The sequence below is a fragment of the Ammodytes marinus genome (assembly GCF_949987685.1).
Source record: "Ammodytes marinus genome assembly, chromosome: 8".
Taxonomy (NCBI): Eukaryota; Metazoa; Chordata; class Actinopteri; order Uranoscopiformes; family Ammodytidae; genus Ammodytes; species Ammodytes marinus.
Genome location: NC_137212.1, coordinates 23,577,822 through 23,602,221, shown reverse-complemented (window position 1 = coordinate 23,602,221; position 24,400 = coordinate 23,577,822). Strand labels below are relative to the sequence as shown.

The following is a 24,400-nucleotide window of genomic DNA, read 5'->3' as shown; positions in this document are numbered from 1 at the left end:
TACTGTTCTATTAGCCCTATTAAGGAAAATAATTTAGTAACTTCCCATAGATCCCCTCACAAAAAGGTTCCAGCATTCAGGCTACTGTTCTCTTACTGTACTGCACAGACACACTGCAGCACTCTGTATCCAGACCTGTATTGTGGAAACTGTAATTCAACAATAATTCAGTCTTTTACCAGTATATCTGATATTTTCCAAAGCAGTATGTTTTCTAATTGCATATACTTTATAGTGTTATGACAGTTCTAGGTCTTATACATGTCAAATTTCCCCACACATATATCACAGTCTCTTACAGTATATACAGTATCATTAGTTACATTTTTATTTTCTATTTACATCCAATTTGTTATATAAATATAATACATGATTTTCAGAAAAGCTGTCCAGTCATTGCATACAAGAGCTCAATCATAATATAATGAGGTTGAACACACAGGAAGAGGGGGAGTGGGGAGGTAATGCTGATTGGATAGGCTGGACTCTAGAAATTCAACCACATGCACATGAGGCATTATGGGTAGTCTGGGCAGTAAGACGGGATCCTTGTAGTCAGCCTCTTGCCAAGGGCTTTAGGAGAATGGAGGTCCCCCGAAGCCGCGGACTCAACAATAAAAAGATGGCAGAGTTGTGAGGTGTGTACAATATTCAGGATGTAAACAGCTTTTGTTTGAATCTAACAGTAACTGACATTTCAAAAACTACTGCACAGTCCATTCAGAAAATGGTTTTGATTTCTGGTTTCTCCAGAGTTCAGTATATATGCAGAGTGAACATGTTTTCAGTTACAGCAGACCTCGTTAGTCCAGCTAAACTGGACCGAACACACAGACTTGTACCCCATTGATGTGAACACACACACACACACACAGTTCCAAATGAGTGCACAGCTTTGTCCCCGACTTTGCTTAAAGGTTTTGGATAAAAAATAAAAACTCTGGTCGAACACCTGCACCTGACTACCACATGAACCAGGTTTAGTTGTGTTTCAAACACAGGTGGGTTAAACAGAGGTGATGGAGGATTGGAGGGCGGTTTTACCTTCCTAAAATGAGGGCCTTGTATGGAAAAAGTTACATGCAAGTGAAACTCTTTGATGGCCTGGCTGATGAAACTAAATAGTTCTTAGGTCAATAAACCGTCTGACCACTTCATCTGTTACACCAGTTCACCAATCTCTATAAACTGTATGTTTTTGTTTTAAATAAAATCATTTCCTATTTTTACTAATTGGTACAAAAACATCTGTTTTTCCTGCTGCTCAGTATTAGTCATGAAAGTTTGTGTGTTCCACAAAGTCTGTGATGCTCGGCTCAGGCGTTGTTGATGATTATGAGAGCAGGACTGGCCGTCTGCTGACTGGTCTCACACATGGCGCCCTGCTGGGCCGGCTTAGCGAAGACCCGCGGTGTGTTTAGGTTGTAGACTCCTGCCTGGAGGAAACAGGCCTGCAGGGTCAGGCACAGCACCTCCTGAGGCTTCAGCTGCAGCTTGTACTGGGTCTGACCAACCCAGGTGAACGAGCTGTGGACCTCTGCACACTCTGGGCTAAAAAAGGTAAGAATGGATGGAGAGCAGAATATTGTCACTTTAAGAAGGACTATTGAAAGTTGTATTAAACTGGCCATCAAATACAAGTCATGTTATCAACATAAGTATTTCAACTGTAAAACAAACACTTCACCGCAAACTGGTTATTTGGAGACCATTAATGAAATACGACTCTTCCTTATTTGGAATTTCGCAGCATCACATTCTGGGTCAGTGAAATTTACTTTATAAAGAATGAGCTTGATCATCCTTCTATCCACCCATCTTACCTGGTGCTTTTTTGCCGCAACTCTATGATGACATCCACTTGAGCCAAGGAACAGTTGGACAGAGACAGAGTGACCGGCACCACACAAAGACTTCGGACAGAGGGGAAAAACAGCGTCAATATCCTGTTACTCCAATAAGTACTATACTTTCAATCAAATATGCTGACAGACTGTGGCTAAATTAAGAGGTATATCCCAATGGAAGTCAGATGTTTAACACTTTGTAGGGACTTGTAACATTCACCTCTCCTTGACAAACGGATGCGTGTAGGTTTCAGGGTAGTGCAGGTTGGTTTTGATGAGTTGAGACATCTCTGCAGAGGGGAGGGCGACTGGAGGAGGCAGCTCTGATTTAAACTTGAGCAGCACCATCTCCTGAGCTTCCTAAAACAAAAACAGACACACTCAAAGTTACAGCACACAACATCAGAAAAGTAATCTTTGACCTCAGGTAGCATATTGTCCTCCTAACTGCCCTGCACATTTTCCATACATTTCTACAAATACAAAACTGCCATATCTAGGTATACTGTACCTCTTTGGGGGTCAGAGAACTGGCCTCTTTGCCGATGGTCTGCAGGGCCACATGAAGCTGGCCCTCTAGAATCAGCTGTTTGTTGTCCTCGACCACATAGGCCTGTACAGAAACAACATACATCATAAACTGGAAATTCGAGCACTGACTTTGTCCATTCTGAGTTTCAACGAAGTGAAATTAAAGCTTTTAACGAAATGCTACAATGTAGTTGATGTGTGGAACAGTTCAGGCTGATGAAACCGCATAAAAATACTCAAATGACTTGAATATGCTTATTACGAAAATGTGGACAGCCGTCATTTAAGCTGGTGAGAGCAGCTACAACTTCCACCTCTTATATACGGTGGCTTGTTGAGACGCTGAATAATTTAATTCAGATTAAAATGTTTGTTTTTTGCGATTTCTATAGAACAAAAATATATATTGAGTCCTACTCCTATTCTGCTTTAAGACACCGTCTCTGTCCGTTACCTTCCAGATGACGATTAGGTTGAGGTCCAGCTCATTACACTTCTTGACAATGTTGGTGATGTCAGAGGCTGCGTCCACAGGGGGTCCGTGACTCCTGCTTCTGGATGATATCCCTGCCGATGCCACAGGGTCTGGGGTTGGACAGCCGCGGAAGAAGAAGTCTCCACAGGGTGTACAGGAACTAATGATCTACACAGAGACAAGGATGTTCTGTGAATGTTACCACCATGACTTCCCATAGCAGCTAGGGTTGCTGAAATTTCCCGAAATGGCCCCTTTTCAAATCCCGGGATTTCAGAGCTCCTCACGGGATTTCCCGGGATTTCCCGTTGAAACCATTATTGCCCTTTAATACTACTTTAATGGGACTAAATCAATGCCAATAGATAAATAAATGCAGCAGAACAAGGCTATATTACATCACGTTTTATTTCTACTTAAATAACATGAAGAAAAGCCATTCAAATTAGGCAAAATATTTTCCAGAAGTTAAATAGGCCTATTGAAAACGGTGTTTTTATGAAGAAAATACGAAAAATGTTTCACAGAGGTTCAATATCAAAGCATGGCCAAAAAACGGTGTTTGGCGAACAAATGTATTTCAAACAATCTATTTTTATTTCTATGAACGAAATCAGTTTAAATTGAATATTTTCCAAAGGATAGGCAAATAACAAAAAATGCACTACCGATTGCTCTTAACGTGTGAAATAAGACATGACAGAACTAACAGCCTATTCAAACTGACACGCTAAGCAAGATTACTTTCCAGCTTTCCTTTCTTTTACTTTCATGAAGTGTGACTTCAAGAAACACTGCTCAGCCTGTTTCTGAGCTTTGTCACGAACTGACCGCACACCGAGAACGCTCTTTCTTCCACGGACGTCGGCTGTATGGTGGAAAGTGCAGAGTAGAGCTGCTGCAGGTGTTTGGGTCGCTTTTTGGTTGCCTCGAAGAGCGCAAACTCGTTTGAAATTATTTTGTGGAGGTCATTCCCATACCTCTGGTCTGGCTCGGGACATTGCATGCAGTCATTAGCCTCGTTCGACTTGGAGCCGTCTTGCTCAGACCTGCGCAACTATGAAGCCCGTCTTGCTGAGCGCACAACAAAAATGCTGTGCGCTCAGCAAGCCGAGCGTCATAATTGCGCAGGTCTGAGCAAGACGGCGACATCTCTAACGAGGCTAATGACTGCCTGCTGCAGATGTGCAGTAAGGCTCTGGGTCATCGTCTGCTCGCTTGGCTCTGGCTGATACGCATATTCTTGGGTATCATCAGACTCTTCCTCGGACACAGCACTTTCAGTATTGTAGAGGCGCTGGTATTTCGTATGCCTGCCTTTCTAAAAAATACATTTCACACAAAATATTGTGTAGCCTTTGTTTTATTCATTTTAGCTTATTAAAAAAATATCCCCCCCAAAAAAAAAAACGAAAAAAAAAAAAAAAAAACGGGAGGACGGGTCCCGCGGCCAATTTCCGGTACTCCCGGACTGACTCATTTCACGGGAATCCCGAAATCCCGGGACCCGTCCAGCAACCCTAATAGCAGCTACATTAAGCTAAAAGGACAGTTTATTTTGGACGTGCATTCATCAGGTTCAGATAAATATGACAAAAAATGAATGCCAGTGTCGCTCCATGCTTAGGTGATGTGTAAATAGGCAAGGGTATGCTAACACATCAACTTAAAAAGGTGGTGACATCATGTCAGTGTTTTTTTTTCACAGCATGTTTCCCTCTGCCCCAAAGTAGCCAAGAAGTTAGTTAGTTAAAATGCTTTCACAGTATATCACATGTATTTCTCAAACACCAGAAAGGTTTCCAAAGACAAAGTGAAATAAGCCAGATCAGATGATATTTCACATCTGACAATTGAAACCTACGACAAAAAATGTACTTCAATTCACCTGTTCATTTCCCAGGTTCAGGTCTGTAAAGGTGTATTTCCCTACAGCATCCGAGGTAGCTAGAAACAACAGACAAAACACAGATAAGTCGTTACTTATTCAATTCTACTCAGAGCAGATTGTAGCGGTTTGTTGTTGATTTTGTTTCTTTGCAGTACCTTGGGGGGGCTTGCACCGTGTGGCTCTGAAACACAGCTTGGCTCTTTCTCTGCTGGTGAGTTTACAGTCTGGAGGGGGAAGAGGGCAGACGGAGAGAAGCTGTTATTGACCTTGACATCAAAAAGCTACCTTGCTATCTTGGGGAAACCATCAATAATGTGAGGTTTTTCACCAATTTGTTAGCATGTGTTATATTTCTATCTATTTCTCAATATGAGATATTTTAAAGCTCCCATATTATACACTTTTCGGTTCTATTATACACCATATTATATGGTCTTAGTGGTCCCTAATACGTTTTTCTTTTATTGTTTGCTGAAAAAAACTTTCAGATAATTTATTGTACAGGTCCTTCTCATATAATTAGCATATTGTGATAAAGTTCAATATTTTCTGTAATGTACTGATAAACATTAGACTTTCATATATTTTAGATTCATTACACACAACTGAAGTAGTTCAAGCCTTTTATTGTTTTAATATTGATGATTTTGGCAAAAAAGTAAAGAAAAACCAAAAATCCCTATCTCAAAAAATTTGCATATTTCATCCGACCAATAAAAGAAAAGTGTTTTTAATACAAAAAAGTCAACCTTCAAATAATTATGTTCAGTTATGCACTCAATACTTGGTCGGGAATCCTTTCGCAGAAATGACTGCTTCAATGCGGCGTGGCATGGAGGCAATCAGCCTGTGGCACTGCTGAGGTGTTACGGCCCCCACACACATCCTGCGTCTACCTCTGGAGCGCGTCGCGTTACCTTACTGCTGCCTCTCTCGGACTTTTCTCGGACACACATGCAACGTCTCAGCAGCTGCTGCTGCTGCAGCGCTGCTTCTAAAAGCCCTATCTTTCTACATAGAGTTTTCATAGATAATTCCCATTAAAAATGAAGTTCTTTCATGTCATCTATGATGCATATGATTTATATTGAGTCTGGACAGTAATCCGTGCGCCCCATTGCCATTTTTTTTATTTTTTTTTGCCATATTTTCGCTTGTTGGAAGTTTTATTTTGAAGGGGACACACCAGGAAATGGTAAAACTACAGCGAAAGCTGCCAGTATGAAGTCAATATGACTCTCAGCAGAGTATTTCAAAAATCACTTTACTGATTTGTACGGGAGAGAGAGAGGGGGGTGTGGTCGGGGAAGAAGAAGGCCGTAGACACAGATAGAGCAACGGAAAACTGTTGCGCTCATCATGATCTTTTTTATTTCTTCACTATATTGGATCTCTATATGTGTCATTTATCCAAAAATGAAATGCCAGAACTAATTGAAAATTAGGTTTTAAATCCCTCGGATTTTGATTGCACAATTAAATCGTGAAATAAAGGGATTATTCGCGTATACGACTGAGGGATGTTTTATTTTGAAATAAACACACCGGGTAAACGTGTAACTAGAGTGAATGCTGCTGGTATGACTGTCAGCAGAGTATTTCTCTATCAGTTAAAGCACAGAGACGCGAGAGAGACGCGCTGCTCTCAGAAAAAAAATAGGCGAGCCTCCTGAGGTGAAGGGGAGCGTCGCTGCAGACGTGCCTCCGACGCGCCTCAGCAGTGCGTCTGAGGTTGGATGTGTGCTCGCTCTACGTTGATTTCACAGTCTGTGACAAAAAGTCAGACGCAGACGCGAGGTAGACGCGCAGTAGAGGTAGGATGTGTGTGGGGGCCGTTATGGAGGCCCAGGATGCTTCGATAGCGGCCTTAAGCTCATCCACAGTGTTAGGTCTGGTGTCTCTCAACTTCCTCTTCACAATATCCCACAGATTCTCTATGGGGTTCAGGTCAGGAGAGTTGGCAGGCCAATTGAGCACAGTAATACCATGGTCAGTAAACCATTTACCAGTGGTTTTGGCACTGTGAGCAGGTGCCAGGTCTTGTTGAAAAATTCAATCTTCATCTCCATAAAGCTTTTCAGCAGATGGAAGCATGAAGTGCTCCACAATCTCCTGATAGCTAGCTGCATTGACCCTGCCTTTGATAAAACACAGTGGACAAACACCAGCAGCTGACATGGCACCCCAGACCATCACTGACTGTGGGTACTTGACACTGGACTTCAGGCATTTTGGCATTTCCTTCTCCCCAGTCTTCCTCCAGACTCTGGCACCTTGATTTCCGAATGACATGCAAAATTTGCTTTCATCCGAAAAAAGTACTTTGGACCACTGAGCAACAGTCCAGTGCTGCTTCTCTGTAGCCCAGGTCAGGCGCTTCTGCCGCTGTTTCTGGTTCAAAAGTGGCTTGACCTGGGGAATGCGGCACCTGTAGCCCATTTCCTGCACACGCCTGTGCACGGTGGCTCTGGATGTTTCTACTCCAGACTCAGTCCACTGCTTCCGCAGGTCCCCCAAGGTCTGTAATCGGCCCTTCTCCACAATCCTCCTCAGGGTCCGGTCACCTCTTCTGGTTGTGCAGCGTTTTCTGCCACACTTTTTCCTTCCCACAGACTTCCCACTGAGGTGCCTTGATACAGCACTCTGGGAACAGCCTATTCGCTCAGAAATTTCTTTCTGTGTCTTACCCTCTTGCTTGAGGGTGTCAATGATGGCCTTCTGGACAGCAGTCAGGTCGGCAGTCTTACCCATGATTGCGGTTTTGAGTAATGAACCAGGATGGGAGTTTTTAAAAGCCTCAGGAATCTTTTGCAGGTGTTTAGAGTTAATTAGTTGATTCAGATGATTGGGTTAAGAGCTTGTTTAGAGTACCTTTTCATGATATGCTAATTTTTTGAGATAGGAATTTGGGGTTTTCATGAGCTGTATGCCAAAATCATCAGTAATAAAACAACAAAAGACCTGAAATATTTCAGTTGGTGTGCAATGAATCTAAAATATATGAAAGTTCAATTATTATCATTACATTACAGAAAATATTGAATCACAATATGCTAATTATATGAGAAGGACCTGTACTATGCTGATGTTCAGCTAATCTCACAATGGCCTATTTTTTAAAAAGAGCTGCAGCTCCCCTCGTAAATATACAATCTTTGAGCTCCCCCCGCCCCCTGTCCGGAAGCGAAGCCAGATACGCCTCGCCCTCTGTCTGTCAGGGCCGTGGACCAATAAGAAATAGGGGTGTGGGCTGCACAGTGGAAGCTTCTGGCTTTCCAGTTTTTGAGGTCAGAAACGAGGAGAATTCTGACTGGAGTATATTGGGGGGGAGGGGTGGGGGTTTCAGAAAGGGGGAGAGTGAGAAAAGGAGAGATTGTTTTTTTAATATTTTGGCAGTCTCTAGGCACACCGTGGACCCATGGATATGTTAGAACACATTTAAAAAGTGCATTTAGCATAATATGTGACCTTTAATAACTTTTATATCAACAGACGCACCTTTATCTTTGGCTGGGTTGATACACTTGTGGAGCCGCCAGTGTCGACTGCTGCTGGACACCTGGACAATGTGGAACTCACGCACGCCAGCTTCACTCTGGGACAAGAGAGGAGGAGGAGGCCGGTTAGAGTAAAGTGGGCAGGTTGTTCAACTTGACTGCAAAAGATAAAAGCTGCATAATGCAAGTGTTTACTGGAGGTGTGTGTAGCACACTGTGTATCTCACCGTGTTGATGTTCTCCACGTCAATAAAGACCAATGTTCCACCGCTGCCTTTGTCCTCCATACTGTGATGAGAAGGAACGCTGCTGCGGCATGCTGACGCCTGCACACTCAGAGAGCGACTGGCACAGATAAAAACTGAGTGGCGTAACACTCGGTGACTACACATGGAGAGAAAGAGAGAGAGATACAGACAGAGACAGGTACAGGATTACAGTTGTGCAAGGCAGCAAACAAAAAAAGAAAAAGGGTACTACCCCCTGCAGTGCAAAACCTGAAGCTGAAGATTTTGAAGCCTTGTCAGAGTCTCTTGCATTAAACATATAGCTGAGTCTCAAAGCTATACCGCCCACCCACAGACTTTTACCAAAGGCTGCTGCTCTTCCCTACGTGTAGGTTTCACAAATAAAAGTACTTGCTGGGGCACCAAGCTTGTTGACTGTACGTTCAGGATTTTCTTTTTATTCAATATTGTGACGGTTTCAATAATGAGTTTTTTTTTGTCTGTGACAGCCTGAAATTATACTCGAATCAAAGCTGGAGCTATCCATGTTCAGGGTTAAAACCAGTCTACAGGGTCATGGCAACACTAGTTTTTTGGTGACGCTGTTGGTTAGGAGGATGAGGAAGGTTTACTGCAATTCAAATGGAAGATAGCTGTCTGATCTGGCTTTAGTAAACCCTACAGTTTTGCTGTGTTTTTCTTTGAATTTTTACCTAATTTTGTTTCCTTTCTCTGTGCTCTCGTAGTAGAAGAGGAAGTTGATTTCATGGACTCCCTCCTGGTCTGGTCCTCTGAGCCAGAGAGGCAGCTGGATGGACTCCCCCGGTTGCAGCGTGCCGCCCTCTATCGGGATCTCCATCACACCGGACGGCCGGCTGAATTCCTTGGGCGAAACCAAAGTCTCAGACGCCACTGAGCCCGGCTGGCAGGGCGCCGCCTTGGTTTTATAGGCAGAGCAGTTCTCAGCCGAGGTCGGGCTGAGGGGCGTGAGGGGAGAAGAGGTCTGGCTGCCGAAGGTGAAGAAATCGGGGTGTGTTGACACCACTCGGAGGCCGCGCAGAGCCACACAACTCACGTTACAGAACTCAACGTAGGCCTTTCTGATCTCACCACACAGCAGAGCAGTGGGGAACTGCAGGAAGAAGACCTGAAACACAAACACACACAGTTTGATAAACAGGCAGGATTGGCCAAACTACCTCACTCTATAATCTAGGGATTTCGGTTTGGAGAGGACACTTTTGGTAAAAAGGTTAAGCACTTTCCGCCCTTTGAACAGAAAAGCAATGAACTTAAACTCATAAAAAAGGAGACCAGCCACATCTGTCAGAGATGAGAGGAAAAGAACATTCTACAGTGTTCTTGAAATCACTTTACAAACCAAAGCTAGGTTTGACTATCTGGAGGAGCTTAATTTCCTTCCTTGGCTTGGTTGACAGTAGGAAATTCACTTAGATGTCCGCTAAATTCAATGGTCACAAATTGAAGAGCGTGTCAAGACATACAAAATTGTTTGATCTGATAAGATTTTAAAAAAATAATAATTTGGTGGGATGATACTCTTCACAAACAGTCCAAGGAATAACGCTTGCAGGATGGGATGGGTGTGTTTACAGTCAGTGAGTCAGTAGTACCTCCATTAGGGGCATGGGTGGTGTGATGACGGGATCCAGGCGATGATCAGGACCATGTCGAACCTCCATCTTGTCCTCTTTGGTCACATTGAGTCGAGGGCCCTGGATCTTCAGTTCCTGTCTGCCACGAACAACCATTAACTCCAACGTCTGCTGGCCTGTAGACAAGGGACAATCCGCAACCAGTTAGTTTGGAAGGAAAACACACAAAAACATCTCAATGATCCGTCATTTGGATCCCTTTATTCTTTAATTAATGTATATTTTTTTTAATAGAAATTAATAGCTGTCATCTGTCAGCAACACATTTGTTCTGGATCCTCCGATAATAGTCCATAACGGAAGCAAAACCAAAGGTAAATGACATCTATACTGACACCAAAGTTTGAATGAAGTGATACTAAAGTAGCCAATAATAACTAAAGCAAGTATCAGCTGATACAATGTGCGTGCATTACCTTCAGTGTTGGGAGCCGTCTCTCCATCAGCAGCTTCAGCCAAGTTGTACACCACACCCACGATGTTCAACTGGCCCGTTCTGTGAGGCAGCAACCTGAGTCGAGCCTGAGATCAAAGGTCACACAACACAATATTACTAGATTTTTCTTCAGCTAGAAGTCTCGTGAATTTCACAATCATTTGAATGCTCTTGATGGATTTTTATGACCAGTGTAAATGCACATCAACAGTTAATACAGCATGCAGACTATTTTCTTCTGAGTAATCTAATTTCTTGTGTGTGTAAACTTTTTTTACTTGCTATGTGTTGGTTAAGTCATAAAAAGTAATGGAAAAGCATAACAGCTTATTTAGCATGAAGGTCACAACTGATGAGATGTTTCCAGCTCTTCCAGACAAGTGTAACTTAAGAGAGAATATACTTTTGATAAATCATCAGTGCTAATAGCTTGACTCCACTAATGCTAAAAAAAAAAATCCACAAGATAAATTTTAATAACAAAATGCAGATAATCAATTTGCTGATCTACACTCTTCTACACATCCATCACACACTTGCACTCATGTCTGCTGGTAGATGACAAGATAAAATCATCAGAGCTTGCTCATCAAGACGCTTTCCTTACCGTTTTGGTCTCCTCTGGGCTCATAGGAAAGTCAGGGATAACCTCAGTGGTGACAATGTCATCTTTCTGTGTCATCTGCTAAAGTAAACGCATATCAAAAAGACCATGAAAATCTTACGTTTTGGTTTTTACTATTGCATATATCCATCAAATTGATTAGAAATCACAATTTAAGACAACATGTTCCCAGGTTGCCCACCCCTTGAGCGAGGGTCTCCTCATTAGTAATGGCCGACTCTTCTGCCGTCTCCTCTGATGGAGACACACCCTCTTCAGTGAACCTCCAGAGGAGTGAGAGGTTGGACAGAGCCAGAGGAACCTTCAGAGGGTTTCTGAACACCACCTCCACTATGATTGGCTCTGCAGAAACACAGACAGAAAGAGGGCTGTACAGTGAGCAGGCACAATTGGGTGCAGGGCTATTTTCAGACTGAATCTCAACGTGGACTTCCCTAGTACTAGGGAAGAGTCCAGGTACCATTATTAATGCTGTTTGCCTGTGTTGGCTGAGAATCTCTTACCCTCCACCACAGCCTGTGGGTAGCGCAGGTTGTCCGTCTGGCTGTTGAGGCAGCATTGGGTGGGCTGGAAGTTTGCTGGGTTAATCCCTCGGTTGGCTGAAGCCACAAGCTGCTCCTCTAGGTGGCACCACATGGCTGCCGAATCTTGATCGTACTCCTGGTCCAGGGAAACATGAGTGGCTGCCTGCTTTTCTCCTGCACACATCAGATACTTACAATTAAACACATGATCACATGACACATGATTACTATTCAATATAATAAGAATGGTAATACAAAATATCTATCTATCTATCTATCCAAAATTTGGCGCCTGATGCTCAATATGGGGCAGAAAGAAGGAGAGAACGTAAAAAACTATTCTTTTTCTTTCATAGGCTGCATCATTGATAGACCTCGAAAAATATTTTGTGTTGAAGCAAATTACCATAATAAGCACAAGGGACACTCAATATTATCAACATCATTTCCATCCTTAAATGTTCTTCGACAATAAATTTGCATCAGCAAGCATGTGCATATCCGAACAGTAAGTTCTCAGCTGAGCTGTGACTCTAATTGGTGTATCTGTGTGTATGATGCATGGCAAGCCGTGAGCATGAACCCAAAACAAATGGTCAAGGGTTAAAGGACATATCGGCTCTTAATTAGTTAGGCTCGGAGGAGATAAAAAATAAAGAATCACAGTGTTACCTTCTGCAAGGCGGCGTTCATGTCCAAAGTAGACCCTTGTTGCAGAACTGTGGATGCAGGGAAGAGGCAGCTCGGGGAGGCTGACTTCATTTCCCCCTATTACACTCTAAAACACACACACACACACACAGATGGAGATGTTAGTGACAGACACAATACAGTATATCCTGTTAAGTCAGAGATTTTAGCATACAGACATGGTCACCCACTGTAGTTACCTTGTAAACATAGAGATATTCTCTAAGAAAGGCGCCCTGCTGTGTTGCCGTCTGCCTGCTGTCATTGGTCAGGATCTCTCTGAAGGCTGTTACAGCATTCTCTGGCTGACGAAGTGTAAAGGACTGACGGCCAATGGTGAAGTTGATGTGGTCCTCCGCCAAAGACCAGCCCCTCTCCTTGTACACCTGCATGGCTTGGCAGTAGCAGCGCAGGGCGTGCCTCCTCTGCGGAGGTGTCAGGACAAGAAAAGTTGTATTTAGATGGCCCATTAGTCAGGCCATTAGTCAGGTTGTACAATGGATCACTGAAACCACAACTCACTCCATATTAAGTGTCTATCTCGTTGTTCTTTCAGAATCCTCTAATGTATTGCATCTTCTATAACACTGACAATAAATCAATCAAACAGTATGGTGAAGCCTGATCAGAGTGACACGGACGGTAGTAGGAGGCAGACTTTCTATATCTAGAAATTCTATCAAAAAACGTTGGCTATAACAGATAACAGGCATGATAATCATGATACTGTAGATCAGTGATGGTTGAAAGAATCACCTGTCCTGCTTTGCTGAAACGATGACCAGCCAGGATCATATGGAAGGCAAACTTTCGCACCATAGGGTTCCGCATGTTAATAAAACAGTGGCCGGCCTGTTCCAACAGCAGAGCACTACGCAGGTCAGAGTCCTGGGCGAAAAAGTTACATAAAAAAGGTCCAAACATTAATATCATATAATAATTAATTCACTGCAATGGTTCTTGATAATTCTACTTCTATGAATTAATCCATCCATACACATTAAAATGGAATATAGTTTATGGAGGCCTCTAGACTCACGACTGACAGTTGCATTTACACATGTTTTTCTTTGTTGCAGTGCATGATGGTATTTATCTCTTGGATGGTAACCATCGATTTTTTCACTTTTGCACAACTTTGTCCTTTTCATTATGGGGTCATTAATGTTACGTAAAAAGCCACACGAATTAGCATTTGGACATCTAACAGGCAATGGGCTACATATCTATGGGACTATAAAGTGAAAAGTAATTTAAAAGGAAAAATAAAACAGAAAAACTATCGGCCAACTTATACACAAGTTATCAAAGTTGTACATAAGAACTACTGGAGTATTTGTACATGCTTCCCTAAAACGTTTTCAGATGTACAACTAAAGATGATGTGGGTTTCTCACCTCGCTGGTCATTTTAATGAGGAGAGCTGCAGCCTCAGAGTATTTGCCTTGACTCTTGAGTATCTCAGCACTGAATAAAGCACAGCGCTCAGCCAGCACCATGTTCCTGCAGAGGGAAAAACTACTTAGAAGACCAACCAAACACACATACTAAGAATCTCAATCTTTCCTTGAGATGCATAAAGAAACATTCCCTTTAGTGAACCTCTAAATGACACTGCAATTGCAAAATAGCCTGTTCCCCAAAAAGTGACTTTAAATTGAAATGATATTGAAGTAATTAGTTCATACTTGCAGACATCTCTGTACGTCTGTATTGCGGTGTCCATGTAGTGTGCTGGATATGGCCTGGGAGCTCCGGCCTGCAGAAAAGCTGCCACTGCAGCCATTTCCTACAGGAGAGGGCAGGATGAATAGGTGGAACATGGGGAGAGGAAAATAAACAATACCATTATTATTATTTTACCAGCAGGAGTTAGAATGAGATAATGTGCCCTTTGAAAGAAGAAAGAACACATTCTTCGTCTTCAAACTGAAAGGTTGAATTGATAAGCTATACAACACGCCAGTGTTCAGTTCAATCCACTCAAGGGTTTTATGGGTAGTAGTTTATGGTGGCCTTATGTTATCTACTGTTAGATATCATGGTAAAATGAAATGACTGACTTAGTTCACTGATTCTATAAGTCTCATTTTCCATTATGTGCTACTGTTACACTACACACAGCTATGGCCAGTGTTCAACCAAAGTCACATATTCTCACTTAAAACTTGTCTGAACTTTGGTGGTGAAACACCTTTGTTTGAAATACTCAACTTATTGCTTTAGGTTGGGTATTTAAGAGCACTGCTTGATACAGAAAAGTATAATTATAATGCTTTTGACACCGTATCTTTATAAGGAAATATACAAAGGTGTATGTGAGTGTGTGTGTGTTCTTCTCACCAGTGCCCCTGCAGCATAAAGCATGGCCTGGTCTGACAAGAAGTCTTTCTTGGCGGTGTGATAACAGTTGTAGGCCAACTCGTAGTGCTGAACCAGGAAGCAAAGGTCGGCCATCTTTCTGATCTGCAGCTCAGGTGCTTCTGGGGGATATCTGACATCATAAAAGGAACAAGGTCAAACCAGCAGTGTATACAGCCAGTGTTTCTTGTGTATATTGCCGTTGATGTAATATAGCTGCTGTGGTGCTGGGGAGCTTACAGAAGGCCACACGTGCTCTTTGGTTCGCTGATGCTCTTCTCTGGAGCTTTCCCTCCACCAAACCACTTCTTGGTGGCAGTGAACAGAGACCGACTCAGACCTTTTCTGGAGACCAGCTGTGGACAGAGAGACAGAGCATGTGAATGACTGCGGGGAGGATTTTAGCAGGAGTCAGGCTGAACAACACCAATCCACCTGGGCTGACTGTGCTCTGATAGGTGATTGGGGAGAGGGGAGGGGGGGGGGGGTTATTGTAGCAATATTATAAGTAAATGTGCAAAAATATGTAGGTGATTAGTAAATGTGAGTGTTAGGTTCCTTCATTCATGTATCCAGGTTTGTCCTGTAATTTGTAAACGTCTGCATTGTTTGAGATGCTTGAATTGAATAACTTTTTGAAGTTTGGAGAGCTTGAGACACAATGCTTATTTATCACGTTAAGTTTAAATATGTTGATTGTCAAAGACTTGCGGGTGGTACCTGGTCGTTGAGCTGTCTGATGTTCTTCTCTATGTGTGGTAGCAGGCCTCTGAAGGTGAACTCTTGGATGAACTGTCTGATGTGGTCGTGGTCGTTGAGGGTCAGACATGCCCCGTGGCTGCCTGCTCCTCCTCCTCCGACCAGGCCCTCTGGATCTCTGGGGCTTTTCTTGGGCTGAGCATTGACAGCACTGAGGGCGTGCAGGCTCCCCTCTGTACTCACTGTGTCCAGCTGCAGAGGATGGCAATCCAGGCTGGTGGACACTTCATCTGCTGGGAAACAGTGTCAGTCTCTAATTAGTTTATCAGAGCTTTTATTTATCATACCAACCAAATATTACTTGTTTACTTAGTGTTTTGAAGGGTTTTCCTAGTGAGGCGCCATATGATCATGACTAGGGGTATGTAGCTTTGGTGTTGTCGGGCCAGACAAGTGATGTGTGTACACAGACAGTACAGAAAAACTTGAGGCTATTGGTTGTCAAAACAAGTGAAAACTACATGTAGAATATAAAAGTCGTTGTATTGACTGACCATTGTCTGTTGGGTGATGGGCGTCTTCTTCAGCTGCACTGATATTGTTCTCAACAGCAGGACTGTTCTCAGTTGGAGCTACTTCATCAAGCGTATCCTGCAAAAAGTCCACTCATTCACATTTTGGACAGACAACATAATAGGTACATTCTTTGGATGATTCACTAATGCTGTGACAGAATCCAACTGAATATATTTGTACTGACAGCAAAAGTGTTTATACAGAATCTCCCCCTCCAATAGATTGAGTCAGTTTGACTGCTGAACTTTAGTCAAGTGTATTTGTGGGGGGGGGAAACGACATTTACTCAAAACCCTACAGATGATTTCTTGCTTCGAAACAAGATGAAATAAATTATTAAAATACACATTTGCTGCAGGCTAGCAAAGGCACAGTGCAGGACTGGAATAAGTGACGGATTTGAAAGTGCTTACCTGGTTATGCAGATTATTCCTGTGCAGGTATTGACTCCAGGGGTCTGGGATCTGTTCATCGTCTTCAGCCGAGAGGGTGCGAGAGTTGACTTTCAACAGGTAGCAGCCCTGAGAGCCGTACCTCTGTTTCATATCCTCATACACTGTATCTGCCCTGGAGAGGAAGGAGGTTCACAAATCAAACACAAAACTGATAACTCTTGCCAAAACGCAAACAATGCAACAGCATCACTCATTTATTTTTCAAATACTCCTCAAAAGCATTTTTTTTTTAACATTTCACTGCTTGCATGCATTAATGCTTTTAAAAAGTAGCCAAATAAAATGATAAAACTAAGAGTCTATTCATTCATAATTTTTTAACCGATAATAGACAAATATTGTACAAAAACAATACAGAAAGAACTGGCAGCGCCCTCAGAAAATGCCTACATGAACACAGTGAAGCTTCTTTCAGTACCTCTGTTCATTCCCCTCGTTGACGTCGTGCAGTAAGACGTAGTACTTGAGCGTGTTGGGGATGAACCACTTCGGGTTAGTGTAGTCTCCACTGTGCTGGATCCTGTGCTGCTCCTGGGAAAGCTTGAGGAACTGCTCCACAGGGACTGCCTCAGAGGACGACACCACCAGCAGGCCTGTCAGGACCACGGCGTCAAGGACACTACAAGCATTATGGTTGATGAGCTATAGGCCACAAGGAGAGGACTACTAGAACTACTTAACAGTGAAAATGATATAATCGCCCAATTAAGATGATACTGACAAACTCAATTGACTTCTTCTTACATGCGGTAAGATTGTAGATGAACATGAAAAATAAAAAATTCAGAGGGACAGAACAGTGCATATTCTGCTTGAGTTTGTTAATAACACACACACACACACACACACACACACACACACACACACACACACACACACACACACACACACACACACACACACACACACACACACACACACACACACACACACACACACACACACACACACACACACACACACACACACACACACACACACACACACACACACACACACACACACACACACACACACACACACACACACACACACACACAGTTGTATTGAGCCTATGCCACGACTGATATCACTGAACCAGGACACTGTGCTACTGGAGATAAGAACGTGGTAGCTAATTAAGACCAGCGACTAGATTTGTGGGAAGGATACAGGCCAGGTAGTGATTGAGGAACTCATGTTCGGACGCAGGCATAGAGTGCAGGAAGTTCTCCCTGTAGGTTTCAAACCAGGGCGTGGTCGCTAGAGACACAAGAACATCATGAGATAGAGGATTTCATTCAACAGACAACAATACAACATGTGCACTTGTTTCTTGTACATTACTTTAACTTTCATTTTGTGAAAAATAAAACCATCCCAATCAAAATTGGTGCAATCTACAGTATGTGTTGCTTTCAGACCATTTGCATGTGCAAGTAACAGCAAATTTTACAATTGTGGCTTTAATTAAAAAATAATAATAATAATATATGTAAAAAGCAACACCATAAGTGTCTGTTCATCATATCTTTTTACCAATGAACACTAAAGGGTTTCTTCATTTTTCTACACAAAAACAGAAGTGAAAGAAAATGCCAAACCTGAATTTGTAAAGGCAAAAAATACACATTGAACTTTGATTGCATGAAGAATGATCAAACATGTACGTATTGGCTATAACATCACCAATAAAAAGAAAGATGGCGGCGGCTGGTTGTCTAAGAGTAAAGATGCCGACCGTGAACCTTCATTGATGCAGTTAGTCCTTGGTTGCATGTCAAGTTCCCTTGAGTCCCTACCTTCATTTGTGTCAATTTTCAATCTATTTATTGAATGCACAACAAGCAAAAAGAAAACCACACACAGGAAAGAAGGAAATAAAAAAGAAGAGTAATGCAGGAGAATTTGCTTAATTAATTATCAATCATACTGCCTCTTCTGTTATAAAGGGTTGTTGTGGCTTCATAAAAACAAATGGCATTGAAATAAAGAGCAGAATTAGAACAGTGTTACACTGACGGATCTCGTGATTATAGTTTGATTCTTAATGATTTTTGATGAATCTATGTTCCATAATTTGTGTTAATACTAGTGCTGTCAAACGATTAAAATATTTAATCGCGATTAATCGCATCAATGTCATAGTTAACTCGCGATTAATCGCGATTAATCACGATTAATCGCATTTGTATTACTTCTAGCCTGTCCCTTGATTTCTTTATGCTCTTATCACACCCATTCTGATTATGATATTAAAGAAGAAATACACTGAATTACAATGATGTCTACACCATTGTAATTCAGTGTAGCCTATTTCTTCTACAATATCACAACTTGCAATTCAGTGCAAATAACAATAGGCTATATAACCCCCCCCCCCCCCCCCCCCCCCCCCCCCCCACCCCTAGAACAGCATTCACAAACATATTGGAACTTTTTTTTTTTATTTAAAAACCAAACCATAAAACAACATAGGATATATAAAACAAATAAGTATTAAAGCTAAATTAAACTGGTTGTTGTAGGCCTAAATGTTTTGGGAGTCTTTCATCCACGGCTTATTTCAGACTGTGTATGGAGTGGACACACTTCCTGCGTGCAGGTGGTTGCCATGGTGCTGCTGCAGCCGAGGCTTCGTAGCGAAAACTAAAGTGAAAATGAATGACTGGCGGCTGCCACTAACATTCATGGAGGTTTTGGTGTGCGTGCAGGGTTATAAGTAGGACTAACAAATTACAGGCTTTCTTTACTGTTCGTTTCCGCGAGGTCCCAGACTCACACACGGAAGACTAGTGAAGGTACGCGTAGCTGAGCTAGGAAGTGCTAGGTTCCGGTTTCTGCTTCAAAATAAAAGTCAGAATTGACTTGACGTTTCGCCGTTTTGCCAGTTAAATTATTTTATTGTGAAATTACGCTGTAGGACATGTTCCGTTTGAATTGACAGTAACTTACCTTCGAGCCATATGAATAGTTTGTGGTGTTTCAGTTGTTCTAACATTAATAGTTGATACAACAGCATGTGAAACAACAACCACAACATTTCCTAGGCCATGACGAGCGTTAATCGCGCGATAAAAAAATTGACGCCGTTAAAATGGGTTTGCGTTAACGCCGTTAATATCGCGTTAAACTGACAGCACTAGTTAATACATAATGCAACACAATTTAAATAAAGCATTCTGCAATAACAGAATTATAAATCATGAATATCAATTTGGAAAGATATGCACTGTACACCAATATTGAAAACATTCTTCTGCATACTTCATATAGGCATTGGTTACAAAAATACAGGCGAAACATATTTTTTTCAGTATACTTGCACTTGTATAGGGATAAGTGATAACATTAAGCAACTTTCCTGTAATCAACCTCAATAAAGAATTAATGAGCAGCTCGACGGATTGCACTCTCTTTAATTAATCCAAATGCTGTTTCTCAATGAATGTCCACAGTAAACTTTTAAAAATTTGAAATCCATCATTTATAAAATAATCACTTCAAGGGCGTGTGAACTCGGTGGCTCCCAGTTGAAACAGAGTTTACTTAGTTATTTTGTGACCGTCCCTGCCAGCACAGCCATGATGTTTATGATTTTATTATTCCTAATAGACTGTGCACTATCGTGACATTCTGCCAAGTTGTACAAAAGTTTGGTCCGAATAAGTTGAACTTTGACCCCAAATTCAATTACTTAACAATTAATTTCCTGCATTGACAGGGGACAGAAGTTATGACACTGATCTATAGTATAGAAGAATGGTCGCCAATAAAGTTACAGAACTAATTACAGTAAAGCAAACCAAGGAAAACTAGGTTGATGGTCGATTCACAGATAAAGCTGTTTATGCACAAAGTGGGTGCATGACTGTTGTCAAATATATTAATCCTTGCACACAGCTGGTTCTGTTAAGTAATTATCAGTGCAAATTCAGATTAACGGAGGTCTTCAGCAGCTGCAGAAGAGCTGTCATTACATGCAACTGTTACACACGGTAACGGTCTATTAGTTCAATCATGTACCTGTTAAACATAATGGGCAATCATCATTATTAAACATGAGAAAGAGGATCAACAATTCATCAGTAGCAACTATCTTGAAAAAGAATAAAAGACTTACAAAGTAGTTCCCAACTGAGGAAAAAATAAAAGTATAATTTACCAGGGTCAATGATGGCTCTCCCATGCAAATTAAAGGAATGATCCAAATCAACACTAAAATATACTTTAGAAATCCAGTTTATAATGCTTGACATAAGACATTTTAAATTAAGAAAAAATTATATTTTCAGGGAAGTTGGGAACTAGCATAAACATGAGATTTTTTTTATATCAGATGACATCACCTCTTAATTAAATACCTCTGTACTTCTTCACCCACAGCTAGCTGTATCAAAACGATGTGAATGCTCGTTCTGAAGTATGGGTTTGATTGTTTATACAACTGGCCCCAGGTCAAAAATACCCAATTATTATTTCAAACTTCTAGTAACTTCAAATACACAAAACAAACACCCACCACATTGTGACACACAGCAGGGAGAGATACCCACGAGACAGTGCAGCTACTGGAAACTAGAGGGAGAGGAGCAGGGCGAGGTGCCCAGAGGATAATAGCTACCCACACATCAGCCGGGAGACAATGATACCTGTGTAGTTGTTGGAGGAGCTGACATCCAACAGTGTTTCTCTCCAGGCACTGTACCAGGGGAGGCTAGCTTTAAGAGATTGATCTGATAGGCGGAAGCAGAGAGTCGGGGCCCATGTTAGCAACATCTTATTTACTCTGAAAATTATTAGGGCCACGGGAGAGAAAAAAAAAATGTGTGTGTTTTATTTTATTTATATCACACACTTTGAGAAAAATGTCTAAAATAAGCTCGACAGTTCAAGACTGTGATACAGTTAGAAAGTTATTGACAGATTCTAACTTCCGGGACCAACAACTCATAAGCAAAACGCTATAAAAACACAAACAATGCATCTTTGCCATAGTCGTAAGGCAGACAATGGGCAACAATCCAATTTTTACTGAAACAAAGCATCCGCTTAGCTTGATTAATTATAAGCTCTCTATGTGACACGAAAGCGCAGGGACTGTCTAATAAGCATAAAAAACCAAAGCGAAAAATATTCAATACATTCACTCTTATGTAGAGTGCAGTACAGTTATTAGTCGAGTATAGAAGACGTCTCGTTTCAGTACTTCTACTGGAGTATTTCATTATTGTAGTTGCTTCTTTTAGGATCTTAATACTTCCTCCTCCACTTATCAACCCACACATTGTGATGCCGCGGCTGCTCATGTAACATTGTTGCATAACGTTATGGCGGATGCACAGCTTTCTTTTGGAGATCTGTCTCCCTCTGGCTCATGACAATCAGTGTAATCGTTGGCAGACGGTCTTTACTTGTTAACAGATAAATAGAACTTGTTCTTCATTAACCAAAAGTAAAGCATCCTTATCATGAAGGTTTGTGTGTGCAGAGCGTTTCTGTTAAAACACTTATATCGACCAACATCTACAGTATCTTCTCCACATATCTTTTTTTTCTAAACCATCAAATATTAAAATGGCCATCAACCTTAAAGAAGCTGTCTATCTTTCCATCTCGGGGTCTTACCACTGAAATTGAGGTCATAGTGTCCTGCCGTGATGACGTTGGTCGCAGCACCCTCTGGTGACTGGCAGGACAACACCACTTCATTGAGCAGGCGGCGCTGGGCGGGGTTGAGGGCAGCAGATGCTGTGTTTGGACTGGTCGACACATTGTTGACGCAGATTCGCAGGTTTTTCACAACCTGCACCTGGTTGTTGGGGTCCCGAATGTGACCTAGAAAACAAAAGACGACAAGAAAAACGTTGTCCAGGATAATTAAATATCTCAAATCACAAATGTGGCTGATGTCTGGAGGAGCCTCGTGAGAAATGTATGTATATGATGTTAGTCAACGTGTGCCACTTTTCATCTGTCTAACTGATGAAGAACTTAATGTATTAAAACAGCAAACATTTCTCAAAAGATTTCTTGTGTGTATTTCTGCTCCTAGTTCCTAGCAGACTTCATGTGTGGACTACTGAGCCATCTGCATGATAACTAAGCAAACATCATTCAATGGGAAAAGACATTAAAGCACAAAGAACAAAGATGGACACTGAGTTAGGAAGATTTATCCATCTATGATTTGGGTCAAAGTACTATACTACCAAGGTTATGGATAGACGTTCATACCTCATCGTGTGCTCAGGCTGTAAAGACACAGTCCAACTCAATTACACATTTAGTTGGACTGCCAGTGCATGCCTTCTTGCTTGAAAAGTTTACAAACTGTTTTGCAAACTTGTCAATCATATTTATTTTGCCTATTTATTTATTTTTTTTAAGATTATTTTTTGGCATTTTCAAGCTTTATTAGATAGTACAGAGTTGAAATGGGGAGACAGAGAGAGGGGGGATGACATGCAGTAAAGGTCCACGGGTCAGACCCGAACCCACGAACACTGCAACAAAGGCCGGAGCCGACACGGTACGCGCTCCATCCACCACACCACCGTATTTTGCCTTTTTAATACAAAAAATATGTAACTATCTATCTATCTATCCATCTATCTATCTAACGGGCCTGTTGCTAGATACAGTGGCCCCCTTTGTTTACATACCCTTTGTGTACTTAAACGTTTACAGAGCCTAGGCTCTGTATTACTATTAACACCAACTCTTTTTTCAGCACACAAACGTATAGGTAGCGTTTCTTGAGGATATATTCACCGATTTAGACAAAGAGTGATTAGCCTATGACAACAAGCGTTCTCCAGAAATGCCAACACCACTTTTGAGTGTTTGGATCAGTGTTTTACAAATATGGACTCTACAGCATATATGAGAAGTCCTGACAGTTTTGTCTGACAGATCAATAAAACTATTGTCCAGTTTTGTCAGTGTTCCTCTACTCATGTTTCGAATGTCTTTAATGTGAGAGGCATCTGAGCTAGATCATACGACAAAACTGATATGATGGTACACAGGAATTAAGGGATCTGATTTGAGTATTCATGACTTCTTGTGTTGCCCACTGCAAGCTGTTGGAAAATGTCAGTGTTGCCTGCAGCAGCTTTCTGTCTTTTCTACTGTCCAGGCGAGGCGAAGCGAAGCTCATCTCCATTGAGCCTAATGTTTACAACTGTTTGAGACACGGTGTGCATATTGGCTATTGATTTAAAGTTAGCCTACATGTTTTGAATGCAACCAAAGCCCATTAGCCAATTAGCCTGCTCTCTACTTCAGCTAATTCTTGTTCGGTTCGGTCTGTTAATACAGCGTCGACTGAATAGTTAACTGTCCGTATGAAAGCTATCCTGGAGAGCAGCTTACATTGTCTGGGTGGTCAGGTGTCACTCGGCCCTCTCAGTTGTCAGGTGTGGACTACATTTCCCCTCCTGACAGCTGCTTAGTCACAACCGTCAAAACCCGGTCAGTTAGCCGGGCTGTTAGCATGGAGCTAACGTCAACCTTAACCCTGTCAGGCTAACGATGCTAGGTAGGGCACAAACCCTCAGCTTGTGACAGCAGTGACACTTACATTAGAAAGTCAAGGCGGACTAGAAAAAGCTGCTCTTACCTTCGGACGTTAGCCTGCAGAAAGGCCTCAGCAGCTCAGCGAAATTCAGGTTGTTCTTGCGGGTCACTCTCTCCGCCTCGTCGCTGCATAGCACGGCTACCATTGGGACGAACGAGTCCTGGACGAACTCCTGCACGGACTGCACACACTGGGCCATGGCGGATCCGTGTCAACACCAGCTAACACGGCAAACTGAGGCGACTGTTCAACAGTTAGAGAAATCCCCACTACTTCATTGCTGAGAAATACTCCCTCCTCTATTTGCAGACAACAGCCATGTTGAATTC

The 24,400-nt window shown here is 42.0% G+C and overlaps 1 protein-coding gene across 5 annotated transcripts; it reads right to left on the bottom strand.

The window, feature by feature from the left end:
- Positions 1–215: 215 nt before the first annotated feature.
- Positions 216–24,400, bottom strand: trappc8 (trafficking protein particle complex subunit 8). Of its 5 annotated transcripts, none has more exons than XM_080032922.1 (30): positions 24,114–24,400; positions 22,118–22,327; positions 21,142–21,225; positions 17,663–17,752; positions 16,929–17,103; positions 16,469–16,622; positions 16,034–16,130; positions 15,501–15,772; positions 15,021–15,136; positions 14,763–14,913; positions 14,108–14,208; positions 13,817–13,922; positions 13,176–13,307; positions 12,620–12,844; positions 12,402–12,507; positions 11,709–11,903; positions 11,387–11,547; positions 11,188–11,265; positions 10,561–10,666; positions 10,103–10,260; positions 9,182–9,615; positions 8,469–8,625; positions 8,243–8,339; positions 4,900–4,968; positions 4,742–4,800; positions 2,833–3,021; positions 2,359–2,460; positions 2,068–2,207; positions 1,824–1,913; positions 216–1,551 (listed from the first exon to the last, which is right to left on the bottom strand). In XM_080032922.1, the coding sequence occupies exons 1-30, from the start codon at positions 24,268–24,270 to the stop codon at positions 1,317–1,319; spliced, it is 4,446 nt and encodes a 1,481-aa protein (XP_079889048.1). In that variant the 5' UTR covers positions 24,271–24,400; the 3' UTR covers positions 216–1,316. The 5 variants fall into 5 exon arrangements, with proteins under 5 accessions (XP_079889048.1, XP_079889049.1, XP_079889050.1 ...); XM_080032923.1 differs by having other exon boundaries at positions 11,188–11,262; XM_080032924.1 differs by having other exon boundaries at positions 15,501–15,769.

Coding starts and splice junctions, on each gene's coding strand:
- trappc8 (XM_080032922.1), bottom strand. CDS start 24,270: ATGGCCCAGTGTGTGCAGTCCGTGCAGGAGTTCGTCCAGGACTCGTTC. Junction 15,773..16,033: donor CCATCACCCAACAGACAATG/GTCAGTCAATAC, acceptor ACTGTTTCCCAG/CAGATGAAGTGTCCACCAGC. Junction 12,845..13,175: donor GTTTCAGCAAAGCAGGACAG/GTGATTCTTTCA, acceptor ACACCTCCGCAG/AGGAGGCACGCCCTGCGCTG.